This window comes from Haemaphysalis longicornis, unplaced genomic scaffold (genome assembly GCF_048455015.1).
Source record: "Haemaphysalis longicornis isolate Haplotype H1 unplaced genomic scaffold, Haemaphysalis longicornis Haplotype H1 scaffold_1, whole genome shotgun sequence".
NCBI classification, from domain to species: domain Eukaryota; kingdom Metazoa; phylum Arthropoda; class Arachnida; order Ixodida; family Ixodidae; genus Haemaphysalis; species Haemaphysalis longicornis.
In genome coordinates this window covers 463637549-463655509 of record NW_027526203.1, presented here as the reverse complement: position 1 = coordinate 463655509, position 17961 = coordinate 463637549, and the positions used below count along the sequence as shown (strand labels likewise).

At 51.5% G+C, this 17961-nt stretch overlaps 1 protein-coding gene across 1 annotated transcript in view; it reads left to right on the top strand.

Moving 5' to 3' along the window:
* LOC144156176 (uncharacterized) overlaps nucleotides 1–17043 on the top strand; it is a 28809-nt gene extending 11766 nt beyond the window's left edge. Inside the window, exons 2-3 of the mRNA XM_077688037.1 lie at nucleotides 12440–12681; nucleotides 13086–17043. Of these exons, the coding sequence (XP_077544163.1) occupies nucleotides 12514–12681; nucleotides 13086–13697 (780 nt within the window). The 5' untranslated portion in view covers nucleotides 12440–12513 and the 3' untranslated portion in view covers nucleotides 13698–17043. The remainder of the gene's footprint in view (nucleotides 1–12439; nucleotides 12682–13085) is intronic.
* The last annotated feature ends 918 nt before the right edge of the window (nucleotides 17044–17961 follow it).

Here is a 17961-nt window from a genome sequence, read left to right as displayed (position 1 = left end):
TGATGTCTTCACGTGGACCTACCGCGTCAGTTGTGGCTATGTTGTCGGTATACGTGGCGTCTGTGTAATATGTGTCATGTGATGGGCTGGATAGATGCAGGGCTCTACTTCAGCGCCTGCCGGAGTCTGAAGACGGGTCCATGTGACGCGGGATGGGCTTGACCATTATTCTAGGAATTGTGTCCCATGGTGGAGGTTCTTTTGGCAGAGGAGATAGGTGAGATGTCGCAAACCCTGTATCAGCCAGGATGGTGCGTCCTTGGGTTGACGTCGTGAGCCTGTGCTGTTGGGCAGCAATGTGCGCGGCTACTTTCTCCTCAAGAGTATTGTGGAGGGCCGTGTCGGCAAGAAGATAGTTTGGGGCGTAAATGGGCACACCGTGCTCCGTTCGTAGGCATTTCCGGATGGCGATCTCCAATTTATTGTTCTAGTTTTCGTGAGTTTAACGTAGGGAAGAGCGTACAAAACTCTGGAAAAGATAGTTGCTTCTAGTATCTTGCGAAGCTCATGTTCTTTGAGGCCTGAGTTGTGGCGGGTGACTCGACGAACCATGTTATTGATTAAATTGATCTGATTGATAATACTTTTGTTACATACTGTGCTCTTCCCACCTTTTTGCCATATAAAGCCGAGGATGCAGATGTGGGGTCGTCGGGGAATTAGGTGGCCGTTGACAGTGAGGCTGCTGAGGGAACGATCGATGTCTATGAGGCGCGTCGTACAATGCAGGGCGGCAGAAAACGTTTGACCACCGGTTAATATCGACACAGACGTTTTCGTTTTTTGTCTGCACCAGAAAAACGGCCGCAGGCGGGGGGGGGGGGGGGGGGGGGGGTTATCGAACGTACATACTGGCCAGTGTCCTAACCATTGAACCACTCCCGTGGCTAAAACTTTTCAAGTATTCACACATTCGAGGTATGCGAGAGAGACCTTGCTAAGCACATTATAAAATGCACCAAGGGGGCCGGTTAAGGGTATGGGCTTTCGCCGTTGCGTAGGGCGGCAATCTTTGCAGGGAGGGCTGGGCAAAGTCAGAGTTTCATAGCGTCTGCAGGATGCCGAGAGTGTGTCTTGCTCAGCCTTGCACTCTGGAGTCTGGATGCGCGACCAGCAGCAACATATCAATGCTAAATTGGTGCGCTTCCCTTTCCATGCTGCTACCATGTATAAAGCGTTGATAGTGTTGTGCTTGCTCTGAAGGGGAGAAGCTTCTGAGTGAGTGAGTCTTTCATTTACACAAGGAGGGGCCGCAAGGGCCTGAATAGGGAAATGAGGGCAAATATCACGAATCTGATCTTGGGTGAAAGGGCAAAGCCCCGGATGATTTTGAGCGCGCATTGTCAACAAAGGTTGGTCGAACCATTTCGTCATGAACCGATAACCGTTATTTATTTTTCGCTTCAGTTCCGGTTCGGGTTCAGCGAGCTGAAAAAATAACGGTTCGAGTTTGGGTTCAGTTCCAGCAAAAATACCGGTTCGGTTCCGGTTTTCGGTTCAGTTCAGTAGCGCCGGTTCGACAACCTGTTTTAAATTGATATGCCGGCTCATTCATACCAAATTTTCGGTTGTCGATTCCATACTGGCGATTTCATCCGATGTAATCAACAACTGTAGAACCCTTTATTTTCGCGCGCCCTTGATTCGCTCTTCTAAACCAAGCATGCGTGAAGTTTTCAGTCTTCAGGAAAAGCTTCAGGGGATTATAGTTCAATGGCCATCCCTTGCTTTCTCCGCCCACAGCGCTCTGCCCAGGGTCGGATTTAAGAACGCTTTTGTGTTTGGAAAAATGGCGCTGATGTTTTCGCCGGAGCGCCCTTGGACAATGACAGGTCCCAAGTGCTTTATTATGCCGTAGAGAAGATCAAAGGTCATCTCCCCCTAAAAGGTGAAGAAGCGGGCCAACCTTCTCGTGCTTGCTTCAAGATGTTCTACCTTTTTTTTTCTTGTCGCTCGGTCACGCGTGTTATGACAGGACAAAAGATATGGTCCTTTTTCCAGTAGCGTCTGCTCTTTCGTTAACTGGTCACCATTGTAATCGGCCGGTAATGTACGTAGGTAATAAAGTACAACGATAAAAGGCAATGCTAGGAAAATAAACACTTGGGTTTTGTCTCTTCCGATCACCAGTCCACCGGCCAGCTTCGTGCTACTCGTTTTCGAAGACGTTCGGGGGGTAATCAGATAATTGAGACGTGCACTCGTCTGTGAAGAGTGCTGAGGGCTCTTTTAGGTGCGCTTTGAATGACTGAACTTTGTCAAATCGCGATTCCATCGACGACAGCAAGGCGGCTGTGCTGCTTGCTGTATTTTGTGTTTTGCGCCCCAGATGTAGGCCTCGTTCGCGAAATTTAGTCGCCACGAACATGCGCTCTATAGGCACCCTGCACCCGCAAGACAACTGCACCGTCGCGCTGCGAACAGCGCCGCGCGCGGGATTTCCAGCGTCGCTTCTATGGTGAGGGCCGCAGCACCGGCAAAATTATCGACAGCTTGCTGAATTCAATTGAAAGCACTGAGGGCTCTCAATGAGCGATGAAGCCGGCGTCCCCGAAACGCGAGATGATAAATTTTAGGTGCGGAGCACCTTAGGACCTCAGAATGTCCGTCCGAGTCCGTGCGCATAGCATTTGCAATGGTAAAAAATCACACAGGCACCGACAGGATTCGAGCCTGCGTCTGGTAGACCAGACATAGTTAGTGTCAGTCGTCTTACCCATTGGGCTACGACAGTGAGTTAGTAACCGTGAGTCAAACGGCTCACTCCCAAGTCTGTGACGGTGCGGAGTACATTAGGACCTCCCAATGTCCGCCCGCGTCCATCCGCGCGCACACCACCCGATTAGCGCCCCGACCGTCATTCGATTTGAGCCGTGAGTTGCAGTTCCGTTTAGGGAATAATCAAGGTGCAACTCACCGCTCAAGTGGAATGACGGTCGGGGCGCAAATCGGCTGTCATTTCGAGTCCACGTACTCCGCACCCTTGCCATCATACACGGAGGGGAGATGCTGCCATTTTTTTTATTAATTGCCACGCATATCCATAGCGCTTGCCTCAGGGTGAAGAACGCACAAAAGAAAAGGCGCGCAATCCTGTAGCTACGCCAAACTCCTTTAGAGCGTCCCAGAGAGAGGAAGTGGCGCAGTGGTGAAACGTCGCAGGGAGAGGACCCGCTCCCCCGAACTCCAAAACTTGCACGTCCTCGGCCCCTTCACCTTCGACATCAGTAGGTTCGAAATGCGAGCGCTCTCATTGAGAAACTGGAATCGGCAGCCTGTATCCACACTTCACTGATTTCACTGCATTTCGGTTAGCCGGCGCCGCCGGGGACGACGACGAAACAGAGCCTCAAAATTACGCAATAAGATTAAAAAGCAATCCGACGCGCCCCGCAGGATGGCTATTACGGTGAATGAGGCCACGGAACTCCAGGACGTCGATAGGGTACAAGCTATTTCCTGCAGGCTAATATTTTAATCACGCGTCTGTACTGTACACGTGTACTGTTGGGCGAGTGGGTAGTTCATTGTAAAAGATGCTACAGCGCGAAATAAAACACGGATACAGAAAGACGACGGGACGAGCGCTGACTTCCAACTAAATTTAATACGATGAACCTTGCACCTTTTATACACATTCTTCATGTTAACATAACTGCAAAAAAGTTCTAATCTCTAGTATTACACAACATATCAGCACGCGTTCAACGCACTTGGCACAATCTATACAAACAACAATTCACGTCATGCGCAAAGTGCAGCACGTGTTCGAAAGGAAGTCTATCTCTTTTATGACTCAAGAGGTTATTACTCATGAGGGCCCGGGGAATGGTGCAATAAGGTTTTTGCATTTGACTCTGGCAGTAGACGCAAAACATGTTCTTTGGCGGTACAATCCCCGCGCCAACAAGCCGCTTCTCCCGTATCATTCTGCACATTCCAAACTGGTAAAAAGGGAAATAGTTAGGTTGTGCGTCTCGGACGCCTTAAGTAAGTCGTGCCCCCATGCCGTGCAAACTGCCTTTGACGAGCAGGTCAGTCGGATTCAAGCGGCTGGCTACCCACTCCACCTGGTCGTATCGGTGACTGAAGGCCTCCTCGGGAACCTGAAATCTTGCCATCGTAAGGATGCGCATGACGGGCCTACTCACGAGAGTGAGAGGAAAAAGGTTGCCGTTGTCCCGTACATTCACGGCTTGTCTCACGGTTTAAAGAAGATCGCCAACCGTGTAGACGTGAAGGTAGCGCTTAGCGCTCCCCAGAAGGTGGTGAAGTTCGCCAAAGAAACTACAAAAGCAGGTGCGAAAAACCGTGGGTGCCATGTAAAGCACCGTATACAGTACGTCCCATGCGTGGATCGTGTGGTGTATCGCATTCCCCTGAGGAAATGTGGGTCTGTGTACGTCGGTCAAACTGGCAGATGCCTTAATGACCGATTGAGGGAGCACGACAACAATGTCAAAAAAGGAAACGATGGGTTCTCTGCCGCGCATTGCAAATCTTGTGGATGCAAACCTCAGTTTGAAATGTGCGAGGCGATAGGTAGAAGCGGTAATCAAACTACTCGGGAAATTATTGAAGCGCACGAAATTTTAAGGCATGGCAGTAAATGTGTAAGCCGGGCGTCTATTGCGTTGTCAAAAAAAGAGATAGACTTCCTTTCGAACACGTGCTGCACTTTGCGCATGACGTGAATTGTTGTTTGTATAGATTCTACCAAGTGCATTGAACGCGTGCAGATATGTTGTGTAATACTAGAGATTAGAATTTTTTTGCAGTTATGTTAACATGAAGAATGTGTATAAAAGGTGCAAGGTTCATGGTATTAAATTTTGTTGGAAGTCAGCGCTCGTCCCGTCGTCTTTCTGTGTCCGTGTTTTATTTCGCGCTGTAGCATCTTTTACAATGTACACAGTAAGCCCTCATTCACACAGCCGTTTTTCACCCCGTCACGTCACCGTCACGTCACCGTGTTCCGTCATGGGCGACGTTTTCTCGGGCGATTTCTCGTCGAAAACGGTGCGACGGTGACGGGAAGCCGATCTCTACGTTTCCGTTCCGTCAACGCGACGGGACCACGCCCCGCGGTAAACCAGCCAATCAGAAAACAAATTTTTAGGGCTAAATTTAGCGAAAAGTGAACACACGTAAAAAAATAAGCCATTTTCTTTACTTTTCAGATTAAGCACGCTGAATTCTAGGCTAAAGTGATCACTAGGCAGACGACCCTGTACTCTGATGGAGAGCTCCAGTACGAACGCTACACCGTTACATCTCCATCGCGGTTTTTTGACGGCACGGTGCCGGGACGGAGAAGGTGACGGCTGCGTGAATAAGGGCTAACGGCGCATGATATGATGCATCTATCGCAGCCAAACAAGCGACTGCGACGTCATGCAATCATTTCGCGAAGACATGCAATGCCTTCCTTGGTTCAATACTAATACAGTTGGGATATTTTAATTTTCCAGATGCCAGATAGCGGACTATGCAGTTCTCTTCCACTTGCTCAGAGATCATGTTTGATATTGTGTTGTCTTTTAACCATGCTTAAATTGTCAACGGAGCGAATGAAGCGACTCGTATTCAAGGGTCCTATTTCTTACACCAAAGCTTCCTAAGCGATAGTTTTTCTTTTCAGATAAAACAAAACTTGATTATGTTGACGACTTATCAGTCCGCACATTTACCATATGCACCCTCGCTGTTCTATACAGGCCAGCTTCTACAGAATCACAAATAACAATTCTCAACTCAACCTAGGATCCCCTGCGGTGGCTCAGTGGTGGGCTGTGCCCGAAGACACGGGGTTAGCCGGGCCGCGGTGGCTGTTTCTCTGATGGAGACGAGAAGCAAAAACGCCCGAGTGTCGAGGTTTCGGCTCTCGTTAAAGATACGGAGGGCGTCTAAATTAATCCGAAGTCCTCCGCTACGGCGCACCTCATAGCCTAGGTGGAGCTTCGGCGCGTCCAACCCCCAAATCTTGACATTTCAATTTCGACTCCGCTGACGACACTACAGTGCTACACTATCTAGGTTTTTAATTCTCCCGTGTTAGAGCACTATCAATCTATTGCACAACTGATGTAAAAACGCTGTGACACAAATTTAAAGTAATCGCTTTCCGCTGCATTGATAACTACGTTTGAAATAAAGTAAGAAATGGGAACATAATTTATGGATGGTGCACAATATAATGCTCGTTAAACGAAAACTACAGAGACTGATAAAATCAACAAAAAATTTGAGACGGATTTTTATACCAGATCGTCCGCGTGCTGAGCCAGACATCATCACCAAGAGACCCGTCCGCCATCTTGGAAAGGTACTTTCCGCAAATGACCTGAACTAAGTGTTTCGCATACGGGACGGATATGTTAAATGATCCTGTGCCAGCTGCGAAGTTGTTATTTTTTTTTTTTTTTTGCTTTTCCGCTCAAGCCCTTCGTCTTCCCCAACATGAGGCGTTCGACCTCTCCTATACGAATAAATTCATTCATTCATTCGTTCATTCATTCATTCATTCATTCATACCCGATGGGTTTCTTAAAAAGATATCCGATAGGGTGCACCAGGAAGACTGTTTTCTGTCAGACGACGCCTTCGATTAGGGCCGCCAGAAACGAAAAAAACTCCCCCCACCTCCCCGAAGGGGATCGTGCGGAAATGCGAATGCATTGGGTGCACCGATGAGTGCGCTGCGGCAAGCAGTAACGGAGAGAGGCGTGCGCTCCACTGCATTTATATACATTTTCCGAGCGCAGCGAGTGGAGAGAGGGTACGCGGAGAGGAGAGAGAGACCCGCGCAACACGCCCGCCCCGCGCGCGAGCTCTCTCTCCCGCCGAGCTCCGCGATGCGAGCGCCCTCACACGCCCGAGCGCGCTCCTCCTCTCCACTCACTCTCCGCTACTCCGCCCGAGCTCCGCGATGCGAGCGCCCTCACACGCCCGAGCGCGCTCCTCCTCTCCCCTTGCCCTCCGCTACTCCCGCCCGAGCTACCACCTGCTCCGGTTGCTAGGCGCGCCACAGCTGTTGCTAGGGGCGAGGAGGAGCGCGGAGAGATACCACCTGCGGGCGCACGCCGACGGAGCACGACAACCCCCCCGCCGCGCCGAGACAACGACGACGAAGTCAGAACTACGAGGCGCGCGCTCACGTGCGCTCGCGCTGGAGGAATGCAGGCGCACGCCGACGGAGCACGACAACCCCCCGACTAAGAAATGCATTCGCATTTAAAAGTTAGTTTACAATACTTTCGTGGGACCAGGCCTTATGACTTTATCTGGTTCTGGCATACTTGCTTACGGGTAAGTAAATTAGAGCGGATATGAAAAAAAAACTACAGGTGCCATATAACTGGCTCGCCAACGGGACTATAGAAGAGCCGGAATCCTTACCATTTATGGGTGGCGTCACTGTCGGTGCTATGGAGCCCCCTTTCTTCGCAGTTCAATCACTCACACATCGTACAAATAGGCTAAGGGACCATCCTCAACTTTCATTGACGGTGGGCAGAAGGAGGGGAGACCTGGCCGCTGGGATACTCACGTAAAACCGAATAACCAAGAAAACGTTCGGCTGGAGTGTCCAACCCAACCTATCCTCTGCTGGGTTCGGCTGCGTTTTTTACGATATGAAGGGATTTTTCAGGGAAAAGGCTGTGCGCTAAATATAATACTGCAGTTTTGACACTTGCACTATCTTCGTGTTGCGTTTCCGCAGAGGTGTCATTCACCAGTTGGAGCTTAGCTGCGAATTGATCTCCAACTTCCATGAGCCCAGTTAAGGCTGTGGAAAAAATAATAATTTGGGCTACACCAATGCCCCAAATGTGAGATGCTCCGAAACCTGACGGGCGACCATGTGTTAAACTGTCGCTGTCGCGCTGTGTATTGCCGCCGCAATGGGCATTAGAGAGTTTTAGTGCAGCGTTTGTTGCCTTTGCGTAAAGCAAACGCTGCATGTTGCGTCGCGCTACGTCAACACCTCGAGGAGAGTTTTAGTAGAGCGACTCATCAATTTTGCGTAGCGACACGCTCACGCTTACGGCGCCACCTCTTGAACAAATTGCGAAATGACTCACCCATCGCCCTATCTCCCAGCGGAGTGCCGGAGTGCCTGGACTTTTTACGACTGCCCAAACGATTGCAAAGAAACGCCTTCGCGTTAGTATTTAGTGAAAACGTCCATAACAAGATATAAATCTCCTCTTACCTGAGCACGCTTCATAAAGGAAGCGTTGAAACCTCGTGAGATTTCTTTGAAGCCCCGTGAGATACGACGCCCTGAACCAAAGGTTCGGGTTGGACGCATACACTTTATTCAGCTTCAAAACGATCAAGAGATGCGTTTAGAACAAACACAACGGCACGTATTGCAAGTCTGTAGCGCGATTAAAGGCCAACTGCACTCAAAATTTCAACCTCTTGAAAACGTTATTTTCGTATAGTCTGCCTAAAAATACTGCAAGATACAAAATGCGACAGCTGAAATACGCGCATCCGCAGCGTACACGACAATCAAAAACTGACGATTTTGAAGCTGAAATTGAGAAGAGTGTGGCCATTACGGCCAGGTTGGAGTGACGCTCCAACCGGCCCGTCCGGCGAACGAGCGGCCGAAAGTGGCTGGCCGGCCGGAGCGAACCTGCGCGCAACGCGTCCCCCTCGCTGCAGCCCTAGGAGAAGCGCGCCCGGCGGAGATCGACCGGTCTCCTGGCTGGCCGTAGGAAAAAGTGCAGGACCGTCCGCAGTGTCACTTCCGCTTCATGGCTGTTTGCGCGATCCGCCGCCAGGTGCAGCGACGCCTGCGACGGAGCTATTTTAAACGCTTCTATTTAATTAACCACGCATTTCACGGGGCTACCAGTCATGTCCCATTTGGTTTGTTGGTGCGTACTGTACATTCAAGCTGAATTTGGCCGAGGTGAAATTTGAGTGAAGTTGTTCTTTAGCAAGCGCTCGATTGCCTTCTGTCCGTCGTGAATTTCGGCACTCGCCTCTCGCGGTTTGCACGATCGGGCAGCAAGTCACTTCACCCCGGCGCGCAAGCCGAGAAGGCTTTTGGCCACGCACTCTGTACATACCCGATGCGACGTTGAGTCGTACGTCGAAAGATAATCCCGAGCATGACAAGTAAAGTTCACCCGCAGAAGCACAACGTCGCATTTCATCACGGAGCGAACGCGTCCACGACATGCATACACAGCTTCGGTCGCCGGCCTGGCTGCAAGGCTTCGTCCGGACAGCCAGTGATGCCAGGGCGATACAGCGCTGCGCGATGGCGACGTGCAAACCACGCGACGTATTTAAAAACACAGGAGGAAAGAACTTCGTCCATCAGAGGCAAATTACTGTGCACCGAAGCGTGGAACCGTGAAGGGTCGTCGCGCTACTTGCCGCCATGCTGTAAACACCGAGATACGCAAGCCGCCTCGCGTACGCACTCTGTTTTGTTGAAATCGCGTCCGCTCGTCTTCCGTCCGCTAAATGCAGAGCCGGCTTAGCGTACGGCGTATGCGCAGGAAGCAAAGAAATAGCGTTCGCTAACTCTTTGCGGACTGCAGCGTACACTATTCTAAAACTCTATCTGTTACATTCGGGAAGGCGACCCCGAACCGGGTTCTGGCGCCTCCGTCATGTTTGGTAGCGGGGGGGTCGAGGGGCCAGCAAAAGTTGCTGCCTTGGTGATGACGACAAGAAGCCGAAGGCAAACTTAACTGGTTTACTGCATGGCGAGAGGTGAACTGCGACGATAAGGAAGCAATACCCTTACGGGCGAGGTTACAGCCGGAAGCGAGCAGAGCAGCGCTCCTAACAGAAGCCCGGTGCGATCTGCCATTGGCTACAGGCAGCACTGGATTTATACACACAAGCAGTAACGGCTCCGCCGCTTTCGTAGTGCTTGTGCACACGGTCCGAACAGAGTACAAGCACACACAGACACTCTTTCCAGAGTTCGTGAGGGCCGGAAGTAGTGGCGCACGTTCAGCCTGACAGAGGGGGAGAGATCTCGGCGAGCAGCGTCCGATTCGCCGGGGCACGTCTCTACATGAATAGCGTGTTTTTATATTTTGCAGCTGCATCGGCTTGAGTCACCGCCATGGGCCCCGCGCGACAGCCGCACGTAGTGAGTGTTCGAGGAGGGTAAGCTCAGCCGCACAGCACAAGAGCACTGCACAAAACTTGGAGCCCTAGGATTTAAGGGTATCACAGAGGAAGTTAACTTCAAGGCTGTCGAGGGGACGAAAAGAAGATTAGAATGCTGGTGGACGAAAAGCAGAGAGGGGAATATTGCCTAGGACAGTTACCACCTGTAACAGGGAAAAGAAAGTATTTCGGGCCTAATAAGCTTTAGTGCCTGCCCTAAGCAGCGCTAGTAATAAACCAAGAGTGTAAAATATGGTTATATTGGTCCTTTTTGGTAAGATGACATGTCATCACCCCGCTTCAAAGGGGAAACCAACAACAATCATCATCATCATAATAATCATCAGGGTAGCGGTGCGCTGAATCGTAACAGCATGCATTAGCTTCGTTGCCTCTGACGCATCAGAGCGGGACTGAGCTACAAAGGTCAGTGCACTAAATAAGGCGTAATGCCGCAGTTTTGACAGTTGCACTATGAGAAAAAATCTGCATCAATTATTTAACAAAATGCAGCAGCCAGAATTGGCAGGGGTGAGCCGTACCGTGTTTTTGCTTGCATGAGGCGAGACCATTATTTTTACAAGGAAACAAATCAAAACATCTCATTACTAATCGCAACCGATCGTAATGCACAAATCGCTATTCATTTGTACGCCCATTGACAACACCCCTTGCGTCGGTTAGAAAAGCACCGCCTTCGAATCCGAAGCATCTCCTGAAAGCCGAAAGGTAACAGGGAAAATTGAGAGCCACATCCATCCGGAAATTTCCTGGAAAACGACAAGGACGCGACGTTTGTCAGCGCAGAGTTGCGTAGATCGCGCAAAACGTAAAAATTAGCCGATGTTTCTGGGAGATTGCTTCTAAAATAATTTTAAGCACTAGCCCCAGAATTCTTGTACGCTGTGCTCTCTAAAAGGTAAAAACAGTTAATGACGCCTTTCAACTTGAGAGCGACAATACAAGAATATTGCAAAAAATAAAAATAATGGGCAAGCGCTCCCTCGGCGCCCCCCCCCCCCTCCCCCCTTAGGCCACAACGTAAGCAATTCAGGGAACGTGGCCCTGTGCCTTTCGCCACATCTAGGCGCAAATGAAGTTTGTATCGGAGAAGGCTTATTAGCATTGCAGTCTGGAGGTTCACACGGCAAGGGATGTTAACGGAATCCCCGGTGATCTTGCACCGCTCGCTTCTTTATTCCCTCTACAAGAACCCCCTCCCTTCAAGAAGCGAGCCACCTAGCGGAGCACGTCGCATTGCCCCGGTGTTACAAGCTGCACCGCTAAGAACAAACGCAGAACCCTTGCGCAGTTGTCGGCTTTACAGTAGTTTCTTCTCCCTTTTTTCCCTAACCACCAATCCAGGCCCACGCTCCTCCTGTCCCTGCGTACCCCGTGGGATCGCGTAACCTTGCCGTGCTTCTCGTACGACCGAGGACGCCACGCAGCCTGGGTAACCATGAGGTTATCCAGCATGCGTGACGGCTTATCGATCCCGCACATGGCCATAAAGCGTGGACAATCAGGGAGGGGTCAGGTTTCCACGCGCTTGAACACCGCTGCACACGCACGGCCATGGAAAGAACCTCACAACAGTAGCACCAACTATTCATTCAGTTTAACCATGAACCACGTAGGTGGAATGCTCTCATGTACCATGGATGTCTTCTGCTTCATGTGATGCCATCGATAAACGTCAAAATCACACCAATTTAATGTACCTGATTCAGTTTATTTTATAGTCAGCGCTCGTGGTGTATCCACATTTTGTGTTGGTATGTCTTTTGCGATGTTCAAGTATCAAGCATAACAAAACTCGTCATACTTATGTTTTGCGAAGTGCTATGGCTGTTGAGCCGCAGGTGTAGCGAGGTCGTGCAAAATGGGAAGAGAACATAGCCTCATAACGGGGCTTTGAACCCTAGTAAGCATCATACGCGTGAGGCAGGCGCCGCTTATTCGCGGAAAGAGATTTTCCCTGCATCCGCCTCGCATAGAAGCTTGGCTGACAAATGACTTCAGAGGTGCCACATCCAGGCCCTCCTCGCATGCCGGGGTGGTATACCTGAGGGGCTGCGGCCTGACCGAACGCCCTCCCAAGTGTGGCAACGGGGCTCTTGTGGCCAAGAGCCCCATGGGGCACCAACGCTTCCTTTCTTTCTCCTTCCGCATGAAATCGTCTTGCGATAGTCCCGATTGGGGTTGGGGGAGCCACAAGGCGGTGTCCACACCTTGAGCATCCGCGTGGGGCGCAACTGTTGGCACATGGGGTACAAATTGTGCGCCTCAGGTGAGGAGCCGGCCAAGGGCCGGTGTTCGGCCCAAGAGACGCCTGGCCCCTGACCGGGGCCGGTGGTGGGCCGCATGGAAGCCGAGGAAGCCGTGGATCATGCGTCGGCCCTTGGCGCAGAGCGTGCGCTGGGCGGCTTCTGCAGCCGCTTTTGCCGGGGCCTCTACCTGCTCTTCATGCTGGCGCTTTTCGGAGCCGCTGTGGCCGTGCTCGTGCTCTGGGCTCCGCCAACGCCAACACAGGTCAGTCACAGTCGGCCCAACTCTTCTTTGGGAACCCAGCGGAAGGGTAGGTTGTAGGGGAAAGCGCCGTTAAGGTGACCTAATGCTTCCGATTGATTTGCCAAGCCTCATTTGCAGAACGCGACTGTTGTAGAACGCGGCTTGTTAGGGTTTTGCTTAGCTGTTGATACTAGACTAAGCCGAATGGCAAGCTTGCTGATTCCTGAACTTGTGACTTACGCTCTGAGAGGTCGGTTTTTATCGGAATGAAACACTCAAACAGCAGTTGGCCAAAGTTTGAGTTCCGGTGAGCGTAGTGTCATAGAAAGGAGAAAGGCTGGATGATTTGTTTTCGGCTTCATAAGGCTTTCTTTTACTGACAGTACGAGAAATTGTGGTAGTTTCGACAAGCGGATGTGATGCAGGTCTTCCTGGGAGCCGTGCTGTTCGCCCTGGGCGGCTGCTGCGGCCTCGTCTTCGTCAGCTGGGAGAGCGTGGTCCGCTCCACACGCCTCGGCTGCTGCTGCATCTACGCCACTTCGGTGGTGTTCTGCGCCGCCCTGCTGGGGGCCGGCTCCTTGCTAGCCGAGCGCACGCCACGCTATATGCGCGAGGATGGTTTAGTACTGCTCGGCCTAGGCTCGCTCGGCCTGCTCTTCGTGGCCCTGTACGCCTTGGCCGGCCGGCGTGCCGCTGAGCGCTCGCGGGAGGAGCGGGGCTCTTTCTTGGGGCAACTGACGTCGCGCTCGCGACTTGGTTCCAGTTCGGTGGCTGTCGAGCTATGCAAGACGCTGTTCTCCGAAAACCGAGCATTCGCGCCGCAGCGCCTGCACGAAGACGATAGCGGGTCTAACAAGGTGGTCATGCTCTGCGTCCTCCATTCGGACGCTGCCGGTGCCAAGACTGTCACCTTTGTGGAACCCGACACACCCATCGCGCAGCCTGGAGAGTCCCAATTGTCTGCTTCAGCGACGCCAGACTCCGCACCAGACTATTCGACTGAAGCGCAAAAATCGTCCGATCCACCGGCAGTCTAATGAGCCAATCTCTTGACGCATGCGGGTGCACTTTGGAAATAGGGCAACTTTGGCGCACTACAAGCACGGTTTATTAGCAACCAGTGTTTTTTAGCGAACTAATACGATTACGTAGGAGCTGTGCCAGCACCTTAGCGGATTTCGATTATTTTTCGGGCGTTCAGTGTGCATCAGTTCCTGAGGCCGAAGAGTCAGATAAACCATCTCGGCAAGATGAAAGGTTCGCCCCCAACATCGCGTTACGTCGAGTTGGAACTTAGTCACCGCGTTGGCCAATTCATCGCATAACGCGCAAGCGCCAGTGTGAATGCCGCTGAAAGGCGCCCGCGGAAAGTACAAACAATGGCCCAGCACAGGTGATGGTCCGGTTACAGTGATGAAGGTTACTTCGCGGCTGATGCTTTACCAGCTTCTACAACTTTGGTAAAAGTAAGTGCAATAGCAAAGATGCACTGTAGATGGAGCTGTGGGCTTTCTTGAGCCACATCCCGTCCAACAATCAAATGTGACGAGTGCCTCACAAACTTACGGCCAAGCTCACCTAAGCGCTAGATGTCGTCGGTGTGACTAGTCCTACATGACCAACTCCAGTAGTCGAATCGGTGTACTAAATACCGGACTGCTTGGCCGTACTCGCTTCTAGAACGAGTTGGAATTTACACACGAAGCGCTGTCTTGGCCGAAGCGATCAATTCCAGCACAGAAATGGTACTCTGGTTCAATGACTGGAATTGGTCATAAGGGTGAGGTCTCCGGCGACACTGTAGTACAAATACAGTTTTTACATTTCCCCGGCGTGCTCGCGTCCGTTACTCAATGCCTCAGACTGGTTACTGTTCGAAAGATACCGTTTCTGGGACGCTTCTTACACGAAGCGCTTCACTGAGTGCAGCGTCTTCTGACGGCAGCGTGGGCCCACGATCAAACGACCAAAGTTGTGTAAGAGCCGACAAAGGGGCGTTCCGCGAATGAAGCCTGGATGTTCGAAATTCACTTTTGCGCAAGCCTTGGTGCCCTGCAAGTTCTGCGAGTCTACCCATCTTTTTGTAATTTCACGCCAACGTCGTCTTTTCTGTCTCTTTTTGCTCGGCTCGAGCTTCATTGCGTTAGAGTGAGAGCAATCTTCTACGCTAATGTCACTCCGAACACAACACTGGCTGTGTCGATCTGAACTCGCATAAGCAGCGTACAATCCGGAGAAATCTACCCCTAAAGGGAATTATCACGGTCTTAACATCCTTGGCTTCAATTGAAGTAGCGCATGTGTCACAGGCCCATACTCTACGAACGTTTCCGAACAAGTCACATTTGCTCAAAGCAACTGCCATATCGCTTCCAACTTTAAAGCATATAGTATGTACCACCCCACCGTTCTGCCCGTTTAAGACGTGGCACACAAAAAGTTTGAAACGAGCAGTATAGCCCCGCAGCTAGCACCATCGCAGTGAAGTTTCCGCCAGCAGATGCATTGCATCGTGCTGGACACACTGACTAACGAAAGTACGGCAATTAGAAATTTGCCAATGCTCTCCTCTCTTGTCGCTTACTTGCATTCGCGCAGTATATCGAAGGCGATTGCATGTACTATATTGCTCCCGGGCGCTACGGGCGGCGCTTCAGTTATATCATTGAGGCGCAAAGTGCGCGTGTCATTGCGCTCGCTCGCTTGCGTAATCATACGATCATTCTCGTTCCTGCCATCTCGCATGCGCCCGGCGGCGCAAGATGGTTGCTGTCACGTGCCACACAGCTCGTCGTAAGCACAGTAAAGCACCCGATTAGTGAACTGAAAAATCGTGCAGTGTGAACGGCGCCTACTGGGGATGGCGCCCACGTGTTGCCACGGGCGTCACGGGGTTCTGCATAAGAGACCCTTAGTCGTAACTATACTGTATAACATGGACTTCAGCATGTGTCCATCGCGAATATCTGGATGCATGTGCGGCCGATCATATCAGAAAGACGAAATTATTTTGCCTTTTTCGAAAGTTCCGAGGATCGAACTCTGGCCGCTCCGTTGCCGAGATGGTAATCGTAACCAACTGGAGCACGGGTCTTGGCTGATGACAAAATATCGCTGGCTTTTCATGCAAGTTTTCTGGCATGGTCTGTAAGGCCCAGGAGTCGAAGGAATTATTTGGGGACAGCTGCTTAACTTTGCCACAACTGAGAATAGCAACACCCAAAATACAGGCCGTTGCTGCTCCAGACCAGTGTACAAGCAGAGATGAAACATATCGGCACAGGGAAAACTTGTGCATCTATCAGACTATCAGCGCGAGTCCGATACCCACATATGCACACATGGCACATCAATGTCACGCTTAGGATTATTTTTCTCTTGAAGTGACAACTTTAGCACGTGCCGTATGAAATAAATAAATATCTTCCTTGGAGACTCATCACCACACTATAGCCTCACGTCAACACCCGACCCTGTGGGTGGTATCACCTTGGGGGGTGATAGTCTCTGAATATTCTTTTAAATAAACGACAACGTTCAACATGGAGAAAATAAAGCCAGAGTCCCCGGTGGTCACCGGCGCATTGGCAGAAATGTGCAGGAACTCGCATGGCTTTTTCACGTTCTCAGGAGGCCACTGGCAACCGCGTCGTGGCAATGGCGGCGAAGGCCAGCTCACCGAGGCCCTACGTCACCGCCGAGCCCAGCCGATATCCAGTGGTCGGTAGGCGCAGATGCAGAAGACGACAGTGGGGCGAACACAGGCGGAGGAGGTGGCGCGTCTGTGCAAAATGCATGTAAAAAAAAAAAAAAAACGCCGCCTAAATTGGCGTTTCCGACTTCAGTATAGGTGACGTCAGGACCTCACTTAAACTTTCCTTTCCTCCATGTCGCTCAATGCAGGACCATTCAGACCGAAATTAGCGGCTTGGGTGATCCACTCATAAGTTCAAGTGGTGTTCACGGAGGGAACCCTCTTGCGAAAGTCATTCGCTAATTAAACCTGCGCGTGTGCGGGATCAGCTCGAGAACACTGCTATGGTGCTAACTGCAGGATAAAACTGCACGGTGCTGGGCATGCAAAGGACGTGTGGGGAAGCCCTTCCCAGTCAAAGTAGCGAACTGTGTTCTCTGCCCCTTTTGCTACGAGGGAAAATGCATGCGGCGCCAAGCATGTGCTCGCAATGCAACTGTGACATATCAGCGACCGCAGCCTGCTGTATAATGCTGGCCACGAGCGGAGACACCACGAGTACGTCTTGGGTCACTTCTGCGTGCAGTTCCCCCTTTTGAGGCACCCTTCTGCATTCCTTTCTCGTCTCTTTTTCATCCAGTCTGTGCGCAAACTGTCGGCGGCAGCCGTTTTCAGGCAATAAAAGACGATAATAATGGCGGCGGCCTTCTTGTCCTGTTCCTATGCGGCGGAGCCTCGACGCACTTAAAAAAATCCTCCGTCGCATGCCCCCGCGCGAGGGACACGGGTAAATGCAGAGCATTGGGGGTGGTCACGTGGCGTAGGTTGTGGTAGTTGGCGGTGGTAGTTGTAGTTGTTGTTGTCGTAGGGGTTGGGTAGTTGGGTTGCGAGACGAGAGAGAGAGAGAGAGAGACGAGAGACGTAAGTACGTAACGTGTTATTTATTGCCATCGTTTCCACCCCACCCTCTCTGCGGGGCAATTGGTTGGATCGAGACGGCGCGCTGCCGACGCCGAACTCAAGCGTCTGAAGCGCGCTGCCGACGCCGAACTTCGTGCACGAGAAGCCGCGGCCAAACGTCAACGTCGGGCCGCGGATCCTTCGCTCGGGCAACGAGTATATTCGTAGCGCGCGCAGTAGAGGGAGAGGAAGTAGCACCTGCTGCTGCAACGCCTCTTTCAGCGCCGGAGCACGCGCATGCGCGCCCGCACCTGTTGTTGAGAGCGAGGAGGAGCGGGGGAGGGGCGCACGTGCTGGCTGGCCGCGGACGCCGACTTACGGACGCATAACATCGTGAGTTAAAGAAATGCTCTGCATTTAAAAACCTTGCCTAACCTAACCTAATGACTTCAATATTCGTGTTGATTGGGTGTGCCTCGAAAAATGTTGCATGCTCTGTCGCAAAAAAAAAAAGGGGGGGGGGGGGGGGAGGGACATCTTGGCGTCTCCGTCTGAAACCCACGAAGCCTAAAAGCAATGCTCGTTATCGGCGTCCGGCGGACATCGTTTGGAAATGGTAAACACGACGCAGGTGTTCCAGACGGAAAAAATGTAAGTCGTAACACGATACCTAAGAAAATGTCACACGCCCTATTTGTGCCAGATCT